We start from the raw sequence: 19,735 nt of genomic DNA on the forward strand, positions 1-19,735 counted from the left end.
TACTTTGGGGCCGGCGCCATGGCTCACTTGGTTAATCCTCCACCTGTGGCGCTGGCATCCCGTACGGGCACCAGGTTCTAGTCCCGGTTGCTCCTCTTCCAGTCCAGCTCTATGCTGTGGCCCGGGAGGGCAGTGGAAGATGGCCCAAGTGCTTGGGCCGCTGCACCCGCATGGGAGACCAGGAGGAAGCACCTGGCTCCTGGCTTTGGATCGGCGCAGCGCCGGCTGTAGCGGCCATTTGAGGAGTGAACCAACGGAAGGTAGACCTTTCTCTCTGTCTCTCTCTCTCACTGTCTACAACTCTACCTGTCAAATAAAAAAAAAGTTATTATACTGAAGTTTTAAGCTAAATTCTTACAGATTTATTTTCTTTAAAATAAAAAGTCATTATTTTATAATGCTTCTTACTTTATAATTACAAGGAATCTCAGAATCATAAAGTTACTATGAAGGAAAAGTTCAGTTAACAAACAAGACAAGATGTAAGTTTAACAAATAAACAAATAAAGATTGTAAAATCTTTTCTAATACATATATCCCCCAAAACTGAGAAAGATAACTTTAGGAATATTGGGCTCAGTACTTATAGAAGAAAAAAAATTTGAATAAATGCAGATTTTACCATCTGGAGTGCTTTTTGAAGCCTTTAATGATTTGTCTTGGTTTTCTATTATTCTGTCAAATTCATTTAACAAGTTTCTTTTGATTGGTGGTTCTCCTAAAAGAAAATTTCAGTATGTATATTTAAAGCAAACTATATTTTAATTTTTTAGAAATCTATATTTCATTAAAAATTTCTATATATTGAAAAAACACATACATTCTACTTTGAAAGAGAATATTCCCTTTTTGTCATTTTTTAAAACATTTAAAAATATCATTTAATGCAGCTAGGTATAAACAAAGCTGACAAATGCACAAGAAGCTACCTCTTAAATAAATGGCACGGAATGCTGTTCTGTGCTTACTGGCAATAGGACAAACAAAATTCCTTCAAATAAACTTTTGGGAAGGACATGAAATTCAAGAAGGAATTTATTATATAGGTCCCTGAATTAAAGTTAATGAGAATAGATTTTTAAAATTACCGAATTAAAGTATTAGAAATAGTAACACTTCTTATTTTAGAATTCTACAGAGGCTATAAGGGTAAGATTGAAGCATATCAAGTTGTGCATTTTCCAGGTCATGCTGAGATATGTAGTAACAAGTACTTTGCTTTTTGATGCTTTATTATACAAATGTATTTTTAGGATTTAATAAGTAAAAATGTCCATGCATGGCTTTATCAGATATCATTAGAGATAGCTCTAATTGTTTAAAAAGGACCTGTGTGTACATATAACCACAAGTTGATTAGTTATATACTCATATACAAGATCAGTGAGGATATTAAATAGTAATGCTATTGAGATCATTTAGAAGTCCGAGTTTTTTCCTAGGCAGAAGGCCAACTCACTTCTGTGTACACATGAACAGAAAGAGTAGTTATAAATAAAGCCATTGTTTTCCACAAAAAATGTATTTATTTCGAATCCCACACTAAAGAATAGCAAATAGTTTAAGTATTACAAACTTGTTACCTTGCCAATAAATGTTACATAGAATGTGACTGGGATAACACTAGATTAAATAAATCTGTATCTACCAGGATGATTTAAGGGCAACAGGCACCAAATAACCTTCTTAAAAAATAAATTTTTATTTATTTGAAAGGCAGAGACAGAGAGATCTTCCATTTCCTGTTTTTTTTCCCCAAATGTCTAAAACCGCCAAAGCTGGCCAGATCAAATCCAGAAGCCTGGAACTCAATTTGGGTCTCCCATGTGGGTGGCAGGGAGCCAAGTACTTGGGCCATACCCTGCTGCTTCCCAGGGTGCAATTCAGCAGGAAGCTAGAATTGGAAGTGGAGTCTGGACTCAAACACAGGCACTCTGACATGGGATGGGGTATCCCATGTGGCATCTTAATTGCTAGGCCAAATGCCTGTCTCAAGACAACGTGTGTTAACTCAAATTTTCTACTAGTCTGTTTTAAAAAAGAGCTAGTAAATTAAGATCATCTACTCAAAAGCTAGAGAGTTAGTTTTGGCATTTACTTTAATCAACAGATTGAATTACTAGATTATTCCTAGTCAGAGACTAACAGAAACAACACACATATCCAATTCACCTAATAGCTGAACTAGGTTGGTAGATAAAAGAGAAGGTAGGATACAGTCTCAAGGTATTAAGGTCCAAATACTATCTGCTAACAATAGCAGTTTTTAGAATACTTCTTAGATGAAAAAAAGGAAGCAAGTTATTATCTGTTATTATCTATTGAATTCTCTCTGCCTAGTATGTGTCAGGGTCAATGCTAGGTGCCTTTAGATAATTTTATTCCATCTTCATAATTACCCAGTGTGGAAGGTGTTACTTACATTATATAGATAAGAAATAAACAGGCTCGGAGAAGCTAAGTAATATATGCTACCCAGTAAATTAAATAATCAGAAACCAACTTTTAAAGTTCAAATGAGCCAGACTCCACACCTCTGCTACAGAACTATTCAAAAACTACTATTACACTGGCATGGTTATAATACAAAGTTTTAACTTTTCTAGAAAAAGTCAAACTTTTCATAGCAATTTCTCAATTGTATTAATAATCTTAAAAAAAAAAAAAAATACAAGACCCATGGGGCCAGCACTGCGGCGCAGGGGGTTATCGCCCTGGCCTGAAGGGCCGGCATCCCATATGGGAACCAGTTCAAGACCTGGCTGCTCCACTTCTGATCCAGCTCTCTGCTATGGCCTGGGAAAGCAGCAGAAAATGGCCCAAGTCCTTGGGCCCCTGCACCGCTGTGGGAGACCCAGAAGAAGCTCCTGGCTTCGGATCGGTGCAGCTCCTGCTACTGCTGCCAACTGGGGAGTGAACCAGCGGATTGAAGACCTCTCACTCTCTCTGTGTGACTCTTTCAAATAAATAAATAAATCTTTTAAAAAAAATACAAGACTCTCAAAACATAATATCTTGATACATAGACTTAAGAGAGATCATGGGTCAAATCATACTCCCCCAAAACATACGAAAAAGCCTGAAAAATAAACTTAGCTGATGATATTCTATTTGCTAATAAATAGATTGGTAAACCAAAAGTTAAATCAGATACTTACCAACTGAGACAATGGCATCTCCTCTTCTTTTTCCAATTCTTGAATTTAATAAAATCATTCCCTCACTTTTTTGGGATGTAAAACGTGAGTGTTTGGCCCGATCTGATGCTTCAGAATCTGTCAGCTCACCATCTTCCATAAAGGCTTTGGCAATCTCTCCTGCTTCTATTTCAAAATACTTTTCTGGATCTTTGGAGTAAGCAAAACAAACTTCTCTATTTGTTCTCACAGGACTAGAAAATGTTTCCGTTTTACCAGTTTCCATTTTTATGTTTTTAGGTGAAGCTCGCTTTTTTCTCAAAAGACAAGTGTTTTCAACATGTGGTACTTTGGTTCCTAATACCAACTGTTGTTCATTTTCCTTAAACTCAGAGATATATGGAAAAACTTTAAGACACTGGTTTTCTGAAGAACCACTTTTACTATTAGAGTTACCTGATAACTCAAATTTTTCACTGCAGGTGTTTTCTCTTTTAAAGTTTACAGAGTATTCTGAGGTTCTCTTATCAACACAAGGAGGAGGGGTTACTTTTGATACACTTTGTTTACATGTAGGTGAATCCCGAAGAGAACATTCGGTTCTGATTAAGTCAAATTCTTCCAACATTCCCTTGACTTTATGTAAGGCACTTTCTGAAATTGAAACTTGCTTTCCACTTGCTGTACTAAATCCAGAGAAAGCAAATGAATTTATCACTTTATTTGAAAAGTCTTTCTGAGATGACAGTAAATTTTTTGGGATATCTGTCATAGAATTCTCTTCTCTGGTGAATTGGTCTGAACATTCTTTACTTTTAAAAGATACTTTAGAAAACAGTTGTTCAGCACTATCTTCTGTCTCAGAAAACATCTCTTTCGCCTTTTGTAAGGAAGCATCTGACACATGCACAGATTTTCCACTTGCTGTGCTAAAAATTCCAGAATTTGTAGAAGAGACTGACTGGGGATGCTCCCCTAGAGTAAAATTACATACATCTGAAGTTTTCAAGCTAACATGACAGAGTGACACATCAGAAACTTTCTCTAATCCAGACATACTTTGGTTATGTTGTAACATTTGTTCATTTTCAATGTCAGCAAAAACTTTATGTGAATACATTTTATATCCACCATTTTCTATAGAGTTAGGAAAAATATCCTTTGAATCCTCCAATAATGTCACAGTTTTTGTTTGAGAAGTGTCTGACTTACTCTCAGTGTTTGGCTTAATTACTTCACTATAGTCATCTGTAAGTATCTCTCTTACTTTTTTTATTGCTTCATGTGAAACACAGACTGTTTTACCACTGGCTGTACTGAATACAGGTGGCCCTACCTTAGAATTATCTGAATGAGGTACAGCTAGTTTAATGGCTTTATCTTTATTTCTGCATGATGAAGAGTTAGTCACAAATTCTGGATCACAAACATCTTCATTTATAGTTTGTGGGCATGTGGCTTCTTCTCTTACACTAGGTATAACTTTGGTGTTTTGGTCAACATTCTTCACTAATGGCTCAAGACCAGAAACAATTTTATTTTTTGAGGGGTACTCTGAGTGATTATGTATCTCATCAGAATGACATGAATAGCCATTAGATACACTGTTTCTTAAATAAGGTGAATCTTGTTTTCCAGAGAGAGGATTTTTGCCACTTTCAGTTATGATACTGTTTGAACTATTTTCGTATGAATGATTTCCTACATAATTGTCCAGGTATTTCTTTACACATATAACCTGGGCAGCATTTTTTTCTGATTGATCATCCAGTTCTCCTTCTTTAAGCCATTTTTTTGCTTCAAACAGTGAAGCTTGACTCACAGAAACTTTTTTGCTAAGTCCTGTGTAAAATGCCAAATCTGAATTTTCAATGGCTAAAGACTGATTTGGGAAACATCCTGTAGGATTTCTTAGTGCTTCTTTTTCTGTATTTTCATGTATTTTAACTTTCAAAGAGATACTATTTGTTTTCAGACTTTCAGTTTGTCTATGTAAATTATCACTTAGCCTGGGCAGTAGCCTAGTGTCACTAAAAGCAAAGTTTTTGTCATTACAATCTAGATAATTCTGCATTTCTTCACACTTTGGCACAGTTATCTCAATGGTGTCAAGTGCTAATTCAAGTCCTTCTTTACAGTTCTCCCTATCCTTTAGAGTGTTTGCCCCTTGATGGGTGAAACTGGCAATTTCACTATCTTGCTTCTTTTCATCAAAAAGATTTTTGACTCTGTCAAAAGATTCCTTTGTAATTTTTACTTTTTTCCCACTAGCTGTGTGAAAACCCAACAGAGTAGGTTCTTTGATCTTTTCTATTCCACATTCTGGTTGCTGCTGGGCAGTCAGTAATTGATTTTCAGTACTAACCGGGATAGGTTCTTTAAATATTTTGTTTTTAACCATGTCTGGTTCCTCATGACTTGAAAAATCTACTTCGCTCTTATTCATGTCACAAAGTAACTTAGATTTCAAGCAATTTGAAAAGTTATTCAATTCTTCTTCTGTTTCTTTATCAAAGAAATTTGCAACCTTATTTAATGACTCTTTGGAGACTTTGATATTTCTCCCAGCTGCAGTCTGAAAGGATATGTCAAAAATTCCAACAGCTTTTACATTTTGCTCTATTTTATCTGTAGTTAACTCTTCTTCATTTGAAGTATTAATATGATGTATTTCTTCAGCTTTCACAACTTCCAAACAAGTTAAATCTGACAAACTTTCTTTATTCTGAGTGTTTTCCTCCTTCACAAATTGGGCGTGCTGATCAATACATTGCAAGTCATTTTCATTCGTATGAATATCAACTGTATAATTTTTCCTTGAATCTCTGACATCAGATTCTCTTAATTTATAAGTATTTCTATTATTAACTTCATCTTCTGTGTTTCTCTTATAATTTTCAGTATTTTCGTTGCCAAAAACATCAGGGGTTACTTCACTATCATTTTGTGATATTAGTTGGCATTTATTATGTTTCTCACTTAAATTTTGATCATTGTTATGATTTTCTACTTTAATCACTGAAGCAATAGAATCATGACATTTACCTGAAGGGAAACTTCTTGGATATACATCTGCAGAAGTTTCCTGACTAATACTCTCAATGTCACTGAACAGTTTCACAGCTTTTTGCAGAGCTTCACTGGAAACATTCAGTCTTGTGCCAAGGGCAGAATAAAAACCTCTAAATACCACTTCATTTTCATCTGTTAAATAAGTAGCAGTTTTGTTGCAGTTATTTTTCAATGAGCAAGCAAACTTGTGTTTAGTTCCAACTGCATCTTCAAATTTCTTGCTCCTCTCTACCTGACTAAGAGATGAGGCATTAATGCTAAGCTGGTGATTGACATCTTTACATTCCTCAGATGTGGTATTTAAGATGGTCATTTGGTTTTCAGGCACTTCAAAGGTATCACCTTGTGTTATATGGCTAGGTTTTCTGAACTGTGTAAATTCAAACTGACTTCCTGATTCTTCTAAAATGGCAGAAAGTTCTGTAATTTCTGCCTTTTGGCTAGGTGTTAAATTATGGTTTGAATTAAGATCTTGCTTTAAAGATAACACCTGAGTGGCTGTATGATTATTTTCACAATCAGAAACAAATGCACTATTTTGCATATATGCAGATATAGCATTATTTGACTGTGAATCAAATATATCAGGTTTCCTTAGTTTTTTCTGATTATCTAACGATGTTGTATTTAAAGTTTCAACACAAGCCAAACTAGTAGGATACTGTTCTTCAATATCTTTGAAGAGCATTTTGCTTTTATTAATTTTATGTTCAGAGAGTTTTATTTCTTTATTAGAAGCTGTTCTGAAGCTACCTCCAAAACTGTGATTTGAAATTGGATCTAAAAGACCTGACCACCTGTCCATGTAATCATTATTTCTATTTGATTTAATATGTTTATCTAAGGAGATGCCTGATTTTAAATCTTGATCTATATTAATTTTTAGATGCTGTGTCACAGTATTTCTGTTCTCCTCTATAACATCATGGACCATATTTGATGAGTCAGAATCTTTTGCAATCAATACCTGAGTTGTCTGCTTGTCATCTATGTCTTCAAGTACTACCATGGTAGGGTTCTGGAGATTGGATTCTTTCATATAATTGAGGTCAGTTTCATTACGTTCCTCAGTATTTCCTGAAACAGGATTATTGCTCTCATTATTTCTTTGAAAGACAAAACTATTCTCATTGTCTGGGAAAAGTTCTTCAGAGTTTGAATTGACAGTTATTTCTGAAATTAAAGTAGTTTCTTCTTGGTCTTGTTGGATTACCGTTAGATTTGTAATTTTGTTGAATTGAACTTTCATTGAAGGAGATGTTACTGTTACATGTTTTTCAAGTGGCAACAGCTCAGCTTTTTCAAAATTTTCACTTAAACCCCATATTTCTTGATTTTTTTCTATGGGACTATTTTTGGTTAATTCAGCATCACTTTCACAATTCCTGTATTTTGTTTCCTCTGACATTTTGTATGATTCTTTTTCTCCAGAAATCACAGTCGAGTTTGATTTAAGATCCTTGGAGCTAGGAGTTAAAATCCAAGTGTTGGTATTATCATGGTCATCCAAAAAACCATTTTGGGATTGAGAGTAAGTGCTATTACATTCCATCTCTAAATGCTGAATTGCAGGGTGATATGCTGAAGTCACGATCTTTGCTCTTATATTTGAAACTTGTTGGCTTTTTGGATCATCTTCACATTGTCTTTCTTGCAGGCATGACAGACAATCAGTTTCTGCGGTTATAAATGATGGCAATTTTTCCTTATTAAGTTTTGCTTCCTTATAATGAAGATCTTGAGATATTACTGCATTATTGGAACTATTCTCATCATTGGAACATTTCCTTAATATTGTCCCAAAAGAATTGGTTTTGGACAAAGTTTGTTCTTCAGAATCACCCTGTAAACAGTTTCTTTTGACAGAAGAATGCAATAAACCTAAATATAAAAAGAGTGACAAATTAAATTACAATCATTAAATAAATATTCTTAACTAAGTTAAAACAGCAGTGTAAAACAAGTATCACTATCCCACCGCTGCCACCAAAAAAAAAAAAAAAAGTATCACATGAAAAGCAAGATACGAATACCACATTTAAAACAAAGAATTCTAAACATTCTGTTATTAACATTGTATAAAGAAAATAATACTTAAATATTTTTTATAATATTTATCAACTCATCTAAAATTTGTATCCAGTTATAGGAAGTGGCTAGCCACCACAAACAAAACTCAAAGTAATCTTTATTGGAAAACAAAATTAGAAAAAATTCACTGGCATAGCAGAACACAGAAAAGCAAGTCCGAGGAATTAGAAAAGAGCCAATTCTCTAACTTTCTCATATTGAAAAAAACCCAATTTTAAAAAACAGGGTCCATATATGAACAGCCAGAAAGACAACTTACTGTCAATTATAAAGGCAAATGAGTGAAATTGCTTGCTTTATTCAGTTAATTTTCTTGACCCTCTGAATTTCCCATTAATAAGGCAAAATTCTATATCACATTTGATTTCATCAGTTATTGGCTTTACAGTCTCAAGTTTTCAATTCTATGAATATTTCAATGATATTTACTTCAAAGCTACACAAATGGTATATTTGCTCAATTTAAATATTTGCTCAATTTAAAAGGTTATAGGTGTCCAATATATAGAATAATGGAACATAATGGCTTAACTTTGATGTATATAGCATCAAACATATTTCTCTAGAAATACAGCAGAAATCGCAAATAGTTCCTTTGTATTTCAATCCCACCAACACTACTACTCACTGAGATTATGTAACAACAAAATCATTTTATTTTAGGACCAGCATACATTAAATTTAGCTAGAAATTAGTTGTTTTTTTCTTTAAATTTTTTACATGCGTTAGAGTACATAGTAAACAGATCAAGTATTTAATGTCCAATTTGTATATAACACTTAAAATTAAAGCAGGAACTAAGTAGACAAGTTCTGAAATGCTGATGAAAAAAATCTCTCAAGTTATCAGTATACTATGCAAGCTGATCCAACATGTTTGAATAAAATGATTCTGAATATAGGCAATCAATGTACTAAATAATAACATATATATATATACTGCATGTAATTGAATATAAGGTATATAGATTTAAAAGAAACAGAAAAGAAACAAACAGGATGACATGACTCATGTTTTCAAAAAAGATTACCCATTACCATCCAAAGAGCTATATGCAATATTTGCAAAAGAATTTAAAAAAGAAAAAAAAGACTGAGGTACCTGAATCAGCATTTTTACATACAAGTGGTACATCTAAAGCATTTGCTTCAAACTGTCCTGAGCAGTTAGTAACTTCTGAATTTTGGTCTTTCTGTATCTTTTTTCCTTGATAGAAGTCTTCATCCTTTACAGCATAAATGAATTTTTTGGTTTTCTTCTTCAAAGTGGATATTAAACTTGTATTCTTCAAAGTTACAGAAGAATGTGTAACAGTGGCTGGCTTGCTTCCATCATCGACAAAACTCTGACATAAAGAATTTTCTTTCTGTGAGTAAAAAGCATGTGTTTCCATTTCTCTTTCAGGGATTTCTGTTTCATTCAAGTCTGAATTACTCATGTCACCTAAGAAAACTGTCCCCAGAGTCTCCTCAGCTGATTCTCTTATCTTGAATATGGACTTTTTGATACCCTGAAATGGAGAACCTATTGGAGAAATCTCAGATGTTGCTGGCTTCGCTCCAAGAATGGAATCATGAGATTCAACATGCTGCGTTTCATCTATCTTATGTACCACTGTTTCCTCATTTAATATCTTCTCTAATTTTGGTAGACCAGAAATATGAGACAAAGAACTTTCAGGAGTAATAAACTTGATACATGATTTCTCTGTGTCTATCAGGTCTTTTTCTGAATTATTTTGGTCACACGAAGAAACATGCATTATGGCTATTTTCTCCATCTGGATTTCATTTAGACCAGACACACTTAGTTGAGACCATTCAGATTGTACCAACTCCTTGGAGATTTTATCATTTCCACTTTCTAAGGGCTTCTGAGTTGTTAAATTTGAATCTAATGGATCACTATTCTTTGCTTCAATTTCAAATGCAAATGAATGCTTATTTTCCTTCATTTGTTCTTTAGCTTCATCATATTTGTCAGTTTTTGTTTCATAAAAATTTTTTTCTCTATCCTCACTTTTTAGTTTAAGATTTTCCATTTTATACTCAGAGAAACATAATGAAAAACTATCTTCTTCAGAAATATTTGCAACTGGTTCACATACTTCATCTTCTAGAACATTTGGCATGGACTTTCCAAAGTGGTCTTTACAACTATTTATTTTACCAAATGAATTTCCTAATACTTTCCTCAATCCTGTTAAAATTTAAAACAGAAGCACATTAATAACATAATACAACCATATAACTGATATTATTTTTACCTTTTTCAGAAACAATATATATAACTCAGTATTTAAAGGGTTATTCTAAGCATAAACTTTTAAGTTAGTCACTCTTAGGTTCTTCTGATAAAGCCTGATTCCAATGCATCTAAATCTTTTTATTCATATTCCAATCCCTAGTAATTTTTTCTTTATCATCTCTACACAATTAAAATTTTCCAAACAATGCAATATGCTAAGATCTATCAAACAGATATTGCAAATCATTTTTCTACCCCTACAACAACTAAGAGTAAAATCTGACTTTATATATGCATATGTATACATTCATGGACCTCACATACACATCTATGATCAGATACCCAATCTTACATACTTGTACAAACATACACACAAACTAAGAAAAACACAGTATTCTAGTGATCTAACTAGGTAATCTGTGGTATATTTACAACCATAGTTATTTTCCAGTTAGAAAAAAAAGCACTTCATCTCTTGTCAATTATGTCTTATTTTTATCAGGTTTTTTAAAAAAAGATTTATTTATCATTTGAAAGGTGGTGTTAGGAGAGAGAGAGAGAGAGAGAGAGAGATCTTCCATCCACTGGTTCATTCCCCAAATGGCCACAAGGGCCAGGGCTAGGCCAAGCAGAAGCAAAGAGATGAGAGCTTCTTCTGGGTCTCCTACATGGCAGTGGCCCAAGTAGTTGGGCCATTTTCCACTGCTTTCCCAGGTACATCAGCAAGGAGCTGGATTGGAAGTGGAGCAGCTGAGACTTGAACTGGTGCCCATATGGGATCCTGGTGCTGCAGGCTGCGGCTTAACCCACTGAGCCACAGCACCAGCCCTTATCTCTGAGTTTTGAGAAATAGGGTTAGATGGTGAGTAGTGTCTTTAGAATGATGGTTAAATATTGTCATTTAAATCAAGTGAGTTTCTAACCTCAATTCCTTGAGATAAAAATACTACTTCAATAGTGAAAAAATTAAAGCAATATGCATTCTACTTAAGAAAAGAGAAGCAGTAACTTCTGGAGTATCAATTCAAATAGTAGTTCAACTAAACAGAAGAGCTTACTTTGGCTTCTAGCTTCTCTTTGATTTTTGTTTTCATTTTCTGTCACAGAAAGGATGAATCTCTCATTTTTCTTCACACTTCCATCTTTAGAAGAATGGTTTCTCAAAATCTATAAAAGTCATAATTTAATATCATTAGTATCAACTCTCAATATACATATATATTATTTAAAAAAAATTCTTCCATATTTATTTGAGAGAAACAGACATGCAGAGAGTTCCCATCCATTGGCTCACTCCACAAATGCCTACAATTGCTGGGCCAATCAGGAGCTGAAACTCAATCCAAGTCTGCCTTGTGGGTGGCATGAACCCAATTACCTGGACCATACTACTGCTTTGAACAGGATGCTGGAGCTGGGTATTGAGTCCAGGTACTCTGAAGTGGTATGTAGTGTCTTAAACCAGCATCTTAACTGCTAAGCTAAACGCCTGCACATACATGCAACTAATTTTTCAAAGGCAGCAGTTTTTCACAGGAAATGAATGAAAATTAACTTATAGGATCAAGTTTAGAGACTTTCTCAAAGGTTTAATAAATTACAAGCTAGGGCATGAAAAATGCAGATAAGTAATTAATTAAGGCATCCTAAAATTACAAACAGTTAAGTATAATCAAATTGTTATATTTACTTACAGCAGTAGTATCAACAGTTTCAGATGCTTCTTCATCTCTTACTGTAAGATAAAAATTCAACTTACCAAAATTATATTATGTATTATATACTAAAATAATAGAAAAACATAAATTTTTTAGTCAGACATCAAAAAGCACATAACCTATTTGATTAAATGACATATTTGAAACAATATGTTGGCCCAATTATAGTAATTTCAAAGTTTAAGCAACATGAGTAAGTATATACTCATTTCCTTATTATCATTGACAATATAGTAAGAAACTAAATGGTTTGATGATTCTGCCTGAATGGTAATATTGTACACAATGACTTTAGAAAATCAGATAAAACAATATGGTCATGACCTCAAACCTAAAGCCTGTAGACTATAGCAGTTCTTTAGACAATATGGCTTAAGAGCATATTGACACTTCTAACTTTTCACAATGTCTGTTATTATTTCATATAAGTAACAAAAGAAGAAAGTTAAATTATATCCAACTAAAGAATCAAAATAGAACATTACTTTTCTAGAATAAACATTGTTTACAAAATCTTGATTTGGGTATAAATTTAAACTCAAGCTTTAAGCACAATTCACAATATAGACATACTTCATAATTCCATATACACAGATATGCACATATGTGAGGAAGTTTCAAAAACAAACTTTATTAAATGTAGGACACCTCATTAAATTTGAATTTCAGATAAATAAAGAACAATGTTACTTTTTTCTCCATTATCATTCCTCATCTCTAAATTGTGATGTGTTTGTTTAGATGAACTCCAGATACTTGTTCACAACATTGTATTTACACACATTTACTTACAGATCCCTCTCTAAACTTATATTTATAGTAATTTCATAAAATTAAAAAATGGTCACAGCTTCTCAAATACTAAGTCGTGATTAGCCAGCTCTCAGCCATTGAGAGATTTTAAATTGTTTTACAATAGGTGCAGTGTTTAAAATATATTAATTTTACTTAATTTCTTGAATACCAACTATATGGCAAGGAATCATATAGTCTAATGGATGAGCGAAGAAAACATTTCAGATCATCAAATGGATGTATAATTATAATTGTGAAATTTTAGATCTTACTTCAGTACCACTGGCAACACAGATCTGTATAAGAGATTTAAGCAGAAAGCACAAAAATTTACTTAATTCTCCTTTCAATGCTTCAAATATCAGAATTGGTAAAATATTCAAATTATATCAAATACTGACCAAAACACTTGGGTGTATAGTTAAATCAGTATTTGTAAAGCCATACTAGATTAATGACACAAATAGTAAAACATAATGCTTGACTCCTATGGAATACCACTGAATGTATGTTATTTATCACAACCTAAAACTAAATAGAATAAAATTATTCAGAACCACTAACACACTTTTCAAATATTGTCTAATATTTCCCCTCATCTTTTCCTTTAACAGATGCATTTTTACCAGCCTCATTTCTCTTAGCATATTATGTACAACAACACACTTGTTAGTATTACCTATGAGCACAGTGGAACTAAGGGTTGGTGGTGTGGCTAAAGAACTTGACCAAGACATATCAGAATCCATCTCAGCTCCCAGACTTTCAGAAATATGTTTTTGTGTCTGACCCTGGAAAGAAAAACAACAGTTTATTTATTTCATAGAAATGTACTCAATATTTTTTCACGTACTCACTTTCTATCACTTAATGAATGCTCACGTAAGACAGTATCCTAGGGTCTTATCTGTTAATTTCAGGGCAAAGGCATGACACTACTGTCAAAATTTTGATTATAGAATAAAACAAGCAGAATATTTACCTTCATAAGCTTTGGTGTATGAAACAAACTCCCACATACCACTAAGGAGTAAAAACAGGAAAAATTATTAAGCTTTATTTCATTAAAATTTCTAATAGTTTAATAATGAAAAAAATCTTGGTTTTTAATCATACCTGACTTTTTTCTTTGTGGTGTTACATTTGTACATCGTAGAACAGGACTAAAATAAAATAGACCCCTCAGATTATTCAAAAAGATTAACACAAATGGCACAAAGAGACAAAAACATTAATCTTTTTATAAAAAAAGATTCTCAGTCATAGTACTTGTTAGAATTATACTACAGTTTTGTTTTTTTTTTTTTTTGACAGGCAGAGTAGACAGTGAGAGAGAGAGACAGAGAGAAAGGTCTTCCTTTTGCCGTTGGTTCACCCTCCAATGGCTGCTGTGGCCGGCGTGCTGCAGCCGGCACACCGCGCTGATCTGAAGCCAGGAGCCAGGTGCTTCCTCCTGGTCTCCCACGCGGGTACAGGGCCCAAGCACTTGGGCCATCCTCCACTGCCCTCCTGGGCCATAGCAGAGAGCTGGACTGGAAGAGGGGCAACCGGGACAGAATCTGGCGGCCCAACCGGGACTAGAACCCAGGGTGCCGGCGCCACAAGGTGGAGGATTAGCCTATTGAGCCGCGGTGCCGGCTATACTACAGATTTTAAAAATATTTTTATATTACTTTCTAAAAATAAATCTCATGAAGAATTAAGAAAACACTAAATAATTACTAAAATGCTCACTGAAAGCAACGTAAAAAAGACTCACAAATTTCAGCTACTAGTAACTACATAATTTTAACTTAAAATTATATAATCTACCAGAGCAACATATTCTTTTCAAAGAGTCAAAGAACATGAATAATTTATTTGAAATTGATACTTCAAGAACTTACTGCTTTTCATCAATGTTTTTGTTACTGCACAGAAAATCAGCCAATTTAACATAAGGAAAACAAAGTATATATATGTTTCTAGTGTGAAAGTTATTCTATTAAGGGACTTAACATAAAAGATTATTTAATAAACAACCTTCATCAGGCTGTCAGCCAAAATATTAGCATGAAAATCAGTTTCATTTATATAAGATAAGCATCTTTAGGTAAGTGTTTCATTTAAATGTTTTAATATAATAAGTCATCATACCTTTCACTAAGATAGGAATTTAGAAGTGGACTGGCAACATCATTTGCTTGATCTATTTTAGACTTCATTGTGCAACAACTTTTACGTTCATTATTGGCAATATCCTTTCCTGAAACAGTACAATCAATCAGTAAGGATTTATACACCCTGGATTGTAAATTTTCATTCTCTGGAAGTACTTATAAACTAAGGTTCATCTAAACTGAGGAGAATGCAGGAATTTAGTTTGAAAAGGTTTTTGTTTGCTGACTCTTCTCATAAAAGAGATGTCTCAAGGCACATTCCCTCATTTAACAACCAAACTAAGCATGTAAAATGCATTAAGATTCTTTGCATGACACAATCCAAAATAACACTTTAATCTCAAAAGAACTCACAGTCTAGTAGGGAAAATGTTTTTTTGAAATGTATACAAGTGGAATACACAGAATAATTTGTTCTATTAAATTACACACAATACTATGGCATCATGGAGGATAAGGGTTAAGTGAAAAGACACTTACTGAAAACCTACAAAGGTCCCAAATCTGACTATAACACTTCTGCTGAAAATGTTGCAAGATCTTGCTTTCAGGTTAAGTTCAAACTCCATAACAACACTCGTAAGTAACAATGCCTTTCATGATATCAGTTCTTTGTTTTTATGAAGCCAATCTTTCAGTTTCTAGCCAAAGACAACTACAGCATATCCTGATAAAACACTCTAATCTCTGACTTAGTACAAGCTGTTTTTCTCTTTTTTAATTCTCAGCACCTGGAACATCCGTTTTTCAGGCTTCCATTTAGAAACTACTTCCTCTAAGAAAACCTTTTGTGGTCCCTCAAGTGAGATTAAGTACTTTCCCTTTCTATATGTTCCCAACGTCTATCATATACTTTTCCTCTTGTTCCCCTATTAGACTGTTAACTTCTTGAGGTAGAGATTTTACTTTATTTATCACTATACCCCTAACAAGTACAATATTTGATATGTTACAGTCACTCTACAAATATTGGCTAAATGAATTAGCCATAATTAGAGAATGAGTTGTAGATGGCAACATATATTTTTATTCTCATTGAACATGTCTATTTTCTAAGACAAAATGCTCAAAGATACTAAATCTATAGGTGGTTCTAAAATATCAAATCCAATTGAGATTTTCAACATTCCTATTTATTTTTAAGATTTATTTATTTATTTGAAAGGCAGAGTTACAGAGAGGCAGAGGCAGAGAGAGCTCTTCCATCCACTGGTTCAATTTCCAAATGGCCACAACGGCCAGAGCTAGGCAGTTCCAAAGCCAGGAGCCTGGCGCTTCTTCCCAGTCTCCCATGTAGGTACAGGGGCCCAAGGACTTGGACCAGCTTCTGCTATTTTCCTAGGCACATTAGTAGGGAGCTTGATGGGATATGGAGCAGCCAGGACTCAAAACAACACCCGTATGGGATGCCAGCACCTCAAGCGGCAGCTTTATCTGCGATGCTACAGCACCTGCCTCAACATTCCTATTTTCTGTATTAGAGTACCTTATATGACTCTATAGGGCACAAAGTACTCATGAGGTTCTACTGGTCGATGATGATTAAAAATTTGGTGCCTGAGATATTTAACTAAAAATAGTTGATTTAATGATCTTATAATCTCTAACTTAGAACCTTTGAGAAGGATAAGGTTTATCAATGTTACTGAAATAAAATGAAGATCAAGCTAATTTAGGAACTCTTTGTAGGAGCATTGACAAAAATGACTCATTATATCATTTCTCAAGCAACATGGAATAGATATAATCACTAACAAGTGAAATGTACATGTAATTTAAAAGTCCTACTTCTGGGCCAGTGCTGTGGCATAGTGGGTAACTGCCTGTGTTGCCGGAAATCCCATATGGGCGTCGGTTTGAGTCCTGGCTGCTGTACTTTTGATCCAGCTCTCTGCAATGGCCTAGGAAAGCAGTGAAAGATGGCCCAAGTCCTTGGGCCCCTGCACCTGCATGGGAGACCTGGAGGAGGTGGCCATTCAGAGAGTGAACAGATGGAAGACCTTTCTTTCTCTCTCTGCCTCTCTGCAGCTCTGCCTTTCAAATAAATAAGTAAATCTTAAAAAAAAAATCCCACTTCCACAAAACATCCAACTTCCTTTTTTAAATTTTATTTATTTATTTATTTTTGACAGGCAGAGTGGACAATGAGAGAGAGAGAGAGAGAGACAGAGAGACAGGTCTTCCTTTTGCCGTTGGTTCACCCTCCAATGGCCGCCATGGCCGGTGCACCGCGCTGATCCGAAGGCAGGAGCCAGGTGCTTCTCCTGGTCTCCCATGGGGTGCAGGGCCCAAGCACTTGGGCCATCCTCCACTGCACTCCCGGGCCATAGCAGAGAGCTGGCCTGGAAGAGGGGCAACCGGAACAGAATCCGGCACCCCGACCAGGACTAGAACCAGGTGTGCCGGCGCCACAAGGCGAAGGATTAGCCTATTGAGCCGCAGCGCCAGCCCCAACTTCCTTCTTTAATGAGACTTTTAGTTAAAGAAACTAAAAAGTAGCTGAATGAACTTTTTGAAAGGACACAAACTTTAAAAATAAACCAAAAATAATCCAAACAATGAGACTCCATTATAAGCCTATTAGAATGGCTAAAACCCAGAACACCAAAAACATCAAACGCTGGTGAGGGTGTGATCAGCAGGAATTCTTATTCACTGCTGGTGGATTCGAAAATGGTATCAGCTGTTTTGGAAGACAATTTTCAGTTTCTTATAAAACTAAACATATTGTTTAATATATGATTATATTCACTGGTATGAGCCCAAATGAGTTAAAAGCTTAGGTCCCTACAAAACTTGCAGATGAATATTGTCACTAAAAGAAATGGAGAAACATTAAATGCACATTGTTGAGTTAAAGAAATAGCCAGGGAAAGGTTACATTTTGTATGGCTGTCCCCATGATATAGTAGGCTAAGCCTCTGTATGCGGCACTGGCATCCCATATGAGTGCCAATTCGTGTCCTGGCTGCTCCTCTTTCAATCGAGCTCTCTGCTAGTGGCCTGGGAAAGCAGTGGAAGAAGGCCCAAGTGCTTGGGCCCCTGCACCTGTGTGGAAGACCCCGAAGAAGCTACTGGCTCCAGGCTCTGGATCGGCCTAGCTTCAGCCATTGCAGCCACTTGGGAAGTTACCCAGCATATGGAAGACCTTTCTGTCTCTCCCTCTCTTTGTAACTCTCTCTCAAATAAATAAATCTTTTTTTTTTTCAAAAAGGCTACACTTTGTGACATTAGGGAAAATGCAAAACTTATAGAGACAGTAGAAAGATAAGTATTTACCACTGGTTCCGTGGTGGGGAAGGGTGAACAAGTACAGCACAGGGGATTTTTAGGGCAGTTTAACTATTCTGTAATGTAATGAAGGATATGACATTATAAATTTGTCAAAATTCAGAGAACTATACAGTAGTAAGGGGGAACCCTGATGTAAAACACTCTAGTTATTAATAATATTGGTTGAATAATGAAACCCAACTGTAAAAAATAAAAAATGAAAAAAAGAATCAGATAAAAACCAGCTCAGACTCCAAAAAAGCATTTCCCAAATAACTTTAGAACTTCGCAAATAAACTTAAGAATGACCAGAGAACTCATGGTTTTATGGAAAAAAGGCTGCTGAGAAGCAGAAATAACATTTCCTCATGGAACTCCAGGGATTTTTTTTTTAAATAATAGATATTAGCACTGAACGAAGTAGGTTACAAATCAAAACTGAAATCTATTATATTTCAAAAATAAATTCAAAGTGATTTTTTTTTTTTTAACAGGCAGAGTGGACAGTGAGTGAGAGAGACAGGGAGAAAGGTCTTCCTTTGCTGTTGGTTCACCCTCCAATGGCCGCCGCAGCCAGTGTGCTGCGGCCGGCGCATCGTGCTGATCCGAAGGCAGGAGCCAGGTGCTTATCCTGGTCTCCCATGGGGTGCAGGGCTCAAGCACTTGGGCCATCCTCCACTGCACTCCCGGGCCACCGCAGAGAGCTGACCTGGAAGAGGGGCAACCGGGACAGAATCCGGCGCCCTGACCGGTACTAGAACCTGGTGTGCCAGCACCGCTAGGCGGAGGATTAGCTTATTGAGCCGCGGTGCCAGCCCAAAGTGATTTATTTTTAATTATTTATTTGAACAACAGAAATAGAGACAGAGATTTCCCACCTACTGGTTCACCCTGCAACAGCTAGGGCTGGGCCAGGCTAGCAGGGACTTAACGACTTGAGCTATCACCTGCTGCTTCCCAGGGTGCACATTAGCAGGAAGCTGGAATCAGGAACAGAGACAAGCTTTGAACCCAAATATATGGGACATGGGTGTCCCAAGTGGTATCTTAACCTCTGTGCCAAACACCTGCCCCTAAAATACACTTAAAAGCCAAAGTCTCAGTCAACTATAGTCAACAGAATTATGCAGGCATTATAACTTTAATAAAAACTCCTCTGCAGTGGGCTCAAAGTGGCACTCTTAATTCACTCCTATAGACAAACCAATTTCTACAGACAGACCATTCCAGCAGGTTACAGTA

General features: G+C 35.3%; 1 protein-coding gene across 3 annotated transcripts in view; it reads right to left on the bottom strand.

Annotated features, from left to right (window-relative positions):
* BRCA2 (BRCA2 DNA repair associated) overlaps positions 1-19,735 on the bottom strand; it is an 80,403-nt gene that overhangs the window by 53,161 nt on the left and 7,507 nt on the right. For all 3 annotated transcript variants that reach the window (XM_062194401.1, XM_062194400.1, XM_062194402.1), the window contains exons 4-12: positions 15,198-15,306; positions 14,178-14,224; positions 14,044-14,084; positions 13,741-13,852; positions 12,243-12,283; positions 11,607-11,715; positions 9,403-10,500; positions 3,159-8,090; positions 623-718 (exon numbers count right to left, since the gene is read on the bottom strand). In XM_062194401.1, the coding sequence (XP_062050385.1) occupies positions 623-718; positions 3,159-8,090; positions 9,403-10,500; positions 11,607-11,715; positions 12,243-12,283; positions 13,741-13,852; positions 14,044-14,084; positions 14,178-14,224; positions 15,198-15,306 (6,585 nt within the window). The remainder of the gene's footprint in view (positions 1-622; positions 719-3,158; positions 8,091-9,402; positions 10,501-11,606; positions 11,716-12,242; positions 12,284-13,740; positions 13,853-14,043; positions 14,085-14,177; positions 14,225-15,197; positions 15,307-19,735) is intronic.

The sequence above is a fragment of the Lepus europaeus genome, chromosome 6 (assembly GCF_033115175.1).
Source record: "Lepus europaeus isolate LE1 chromosome 6, mLepTim1.pri, whole genome shotgun sequence".
Taxonomy (NCBI): Eukaryota; Metazoa; Chordata; class Mammalia; order Lagomorpha; family Leporidae; genus Lepus; species Lepus europaeus.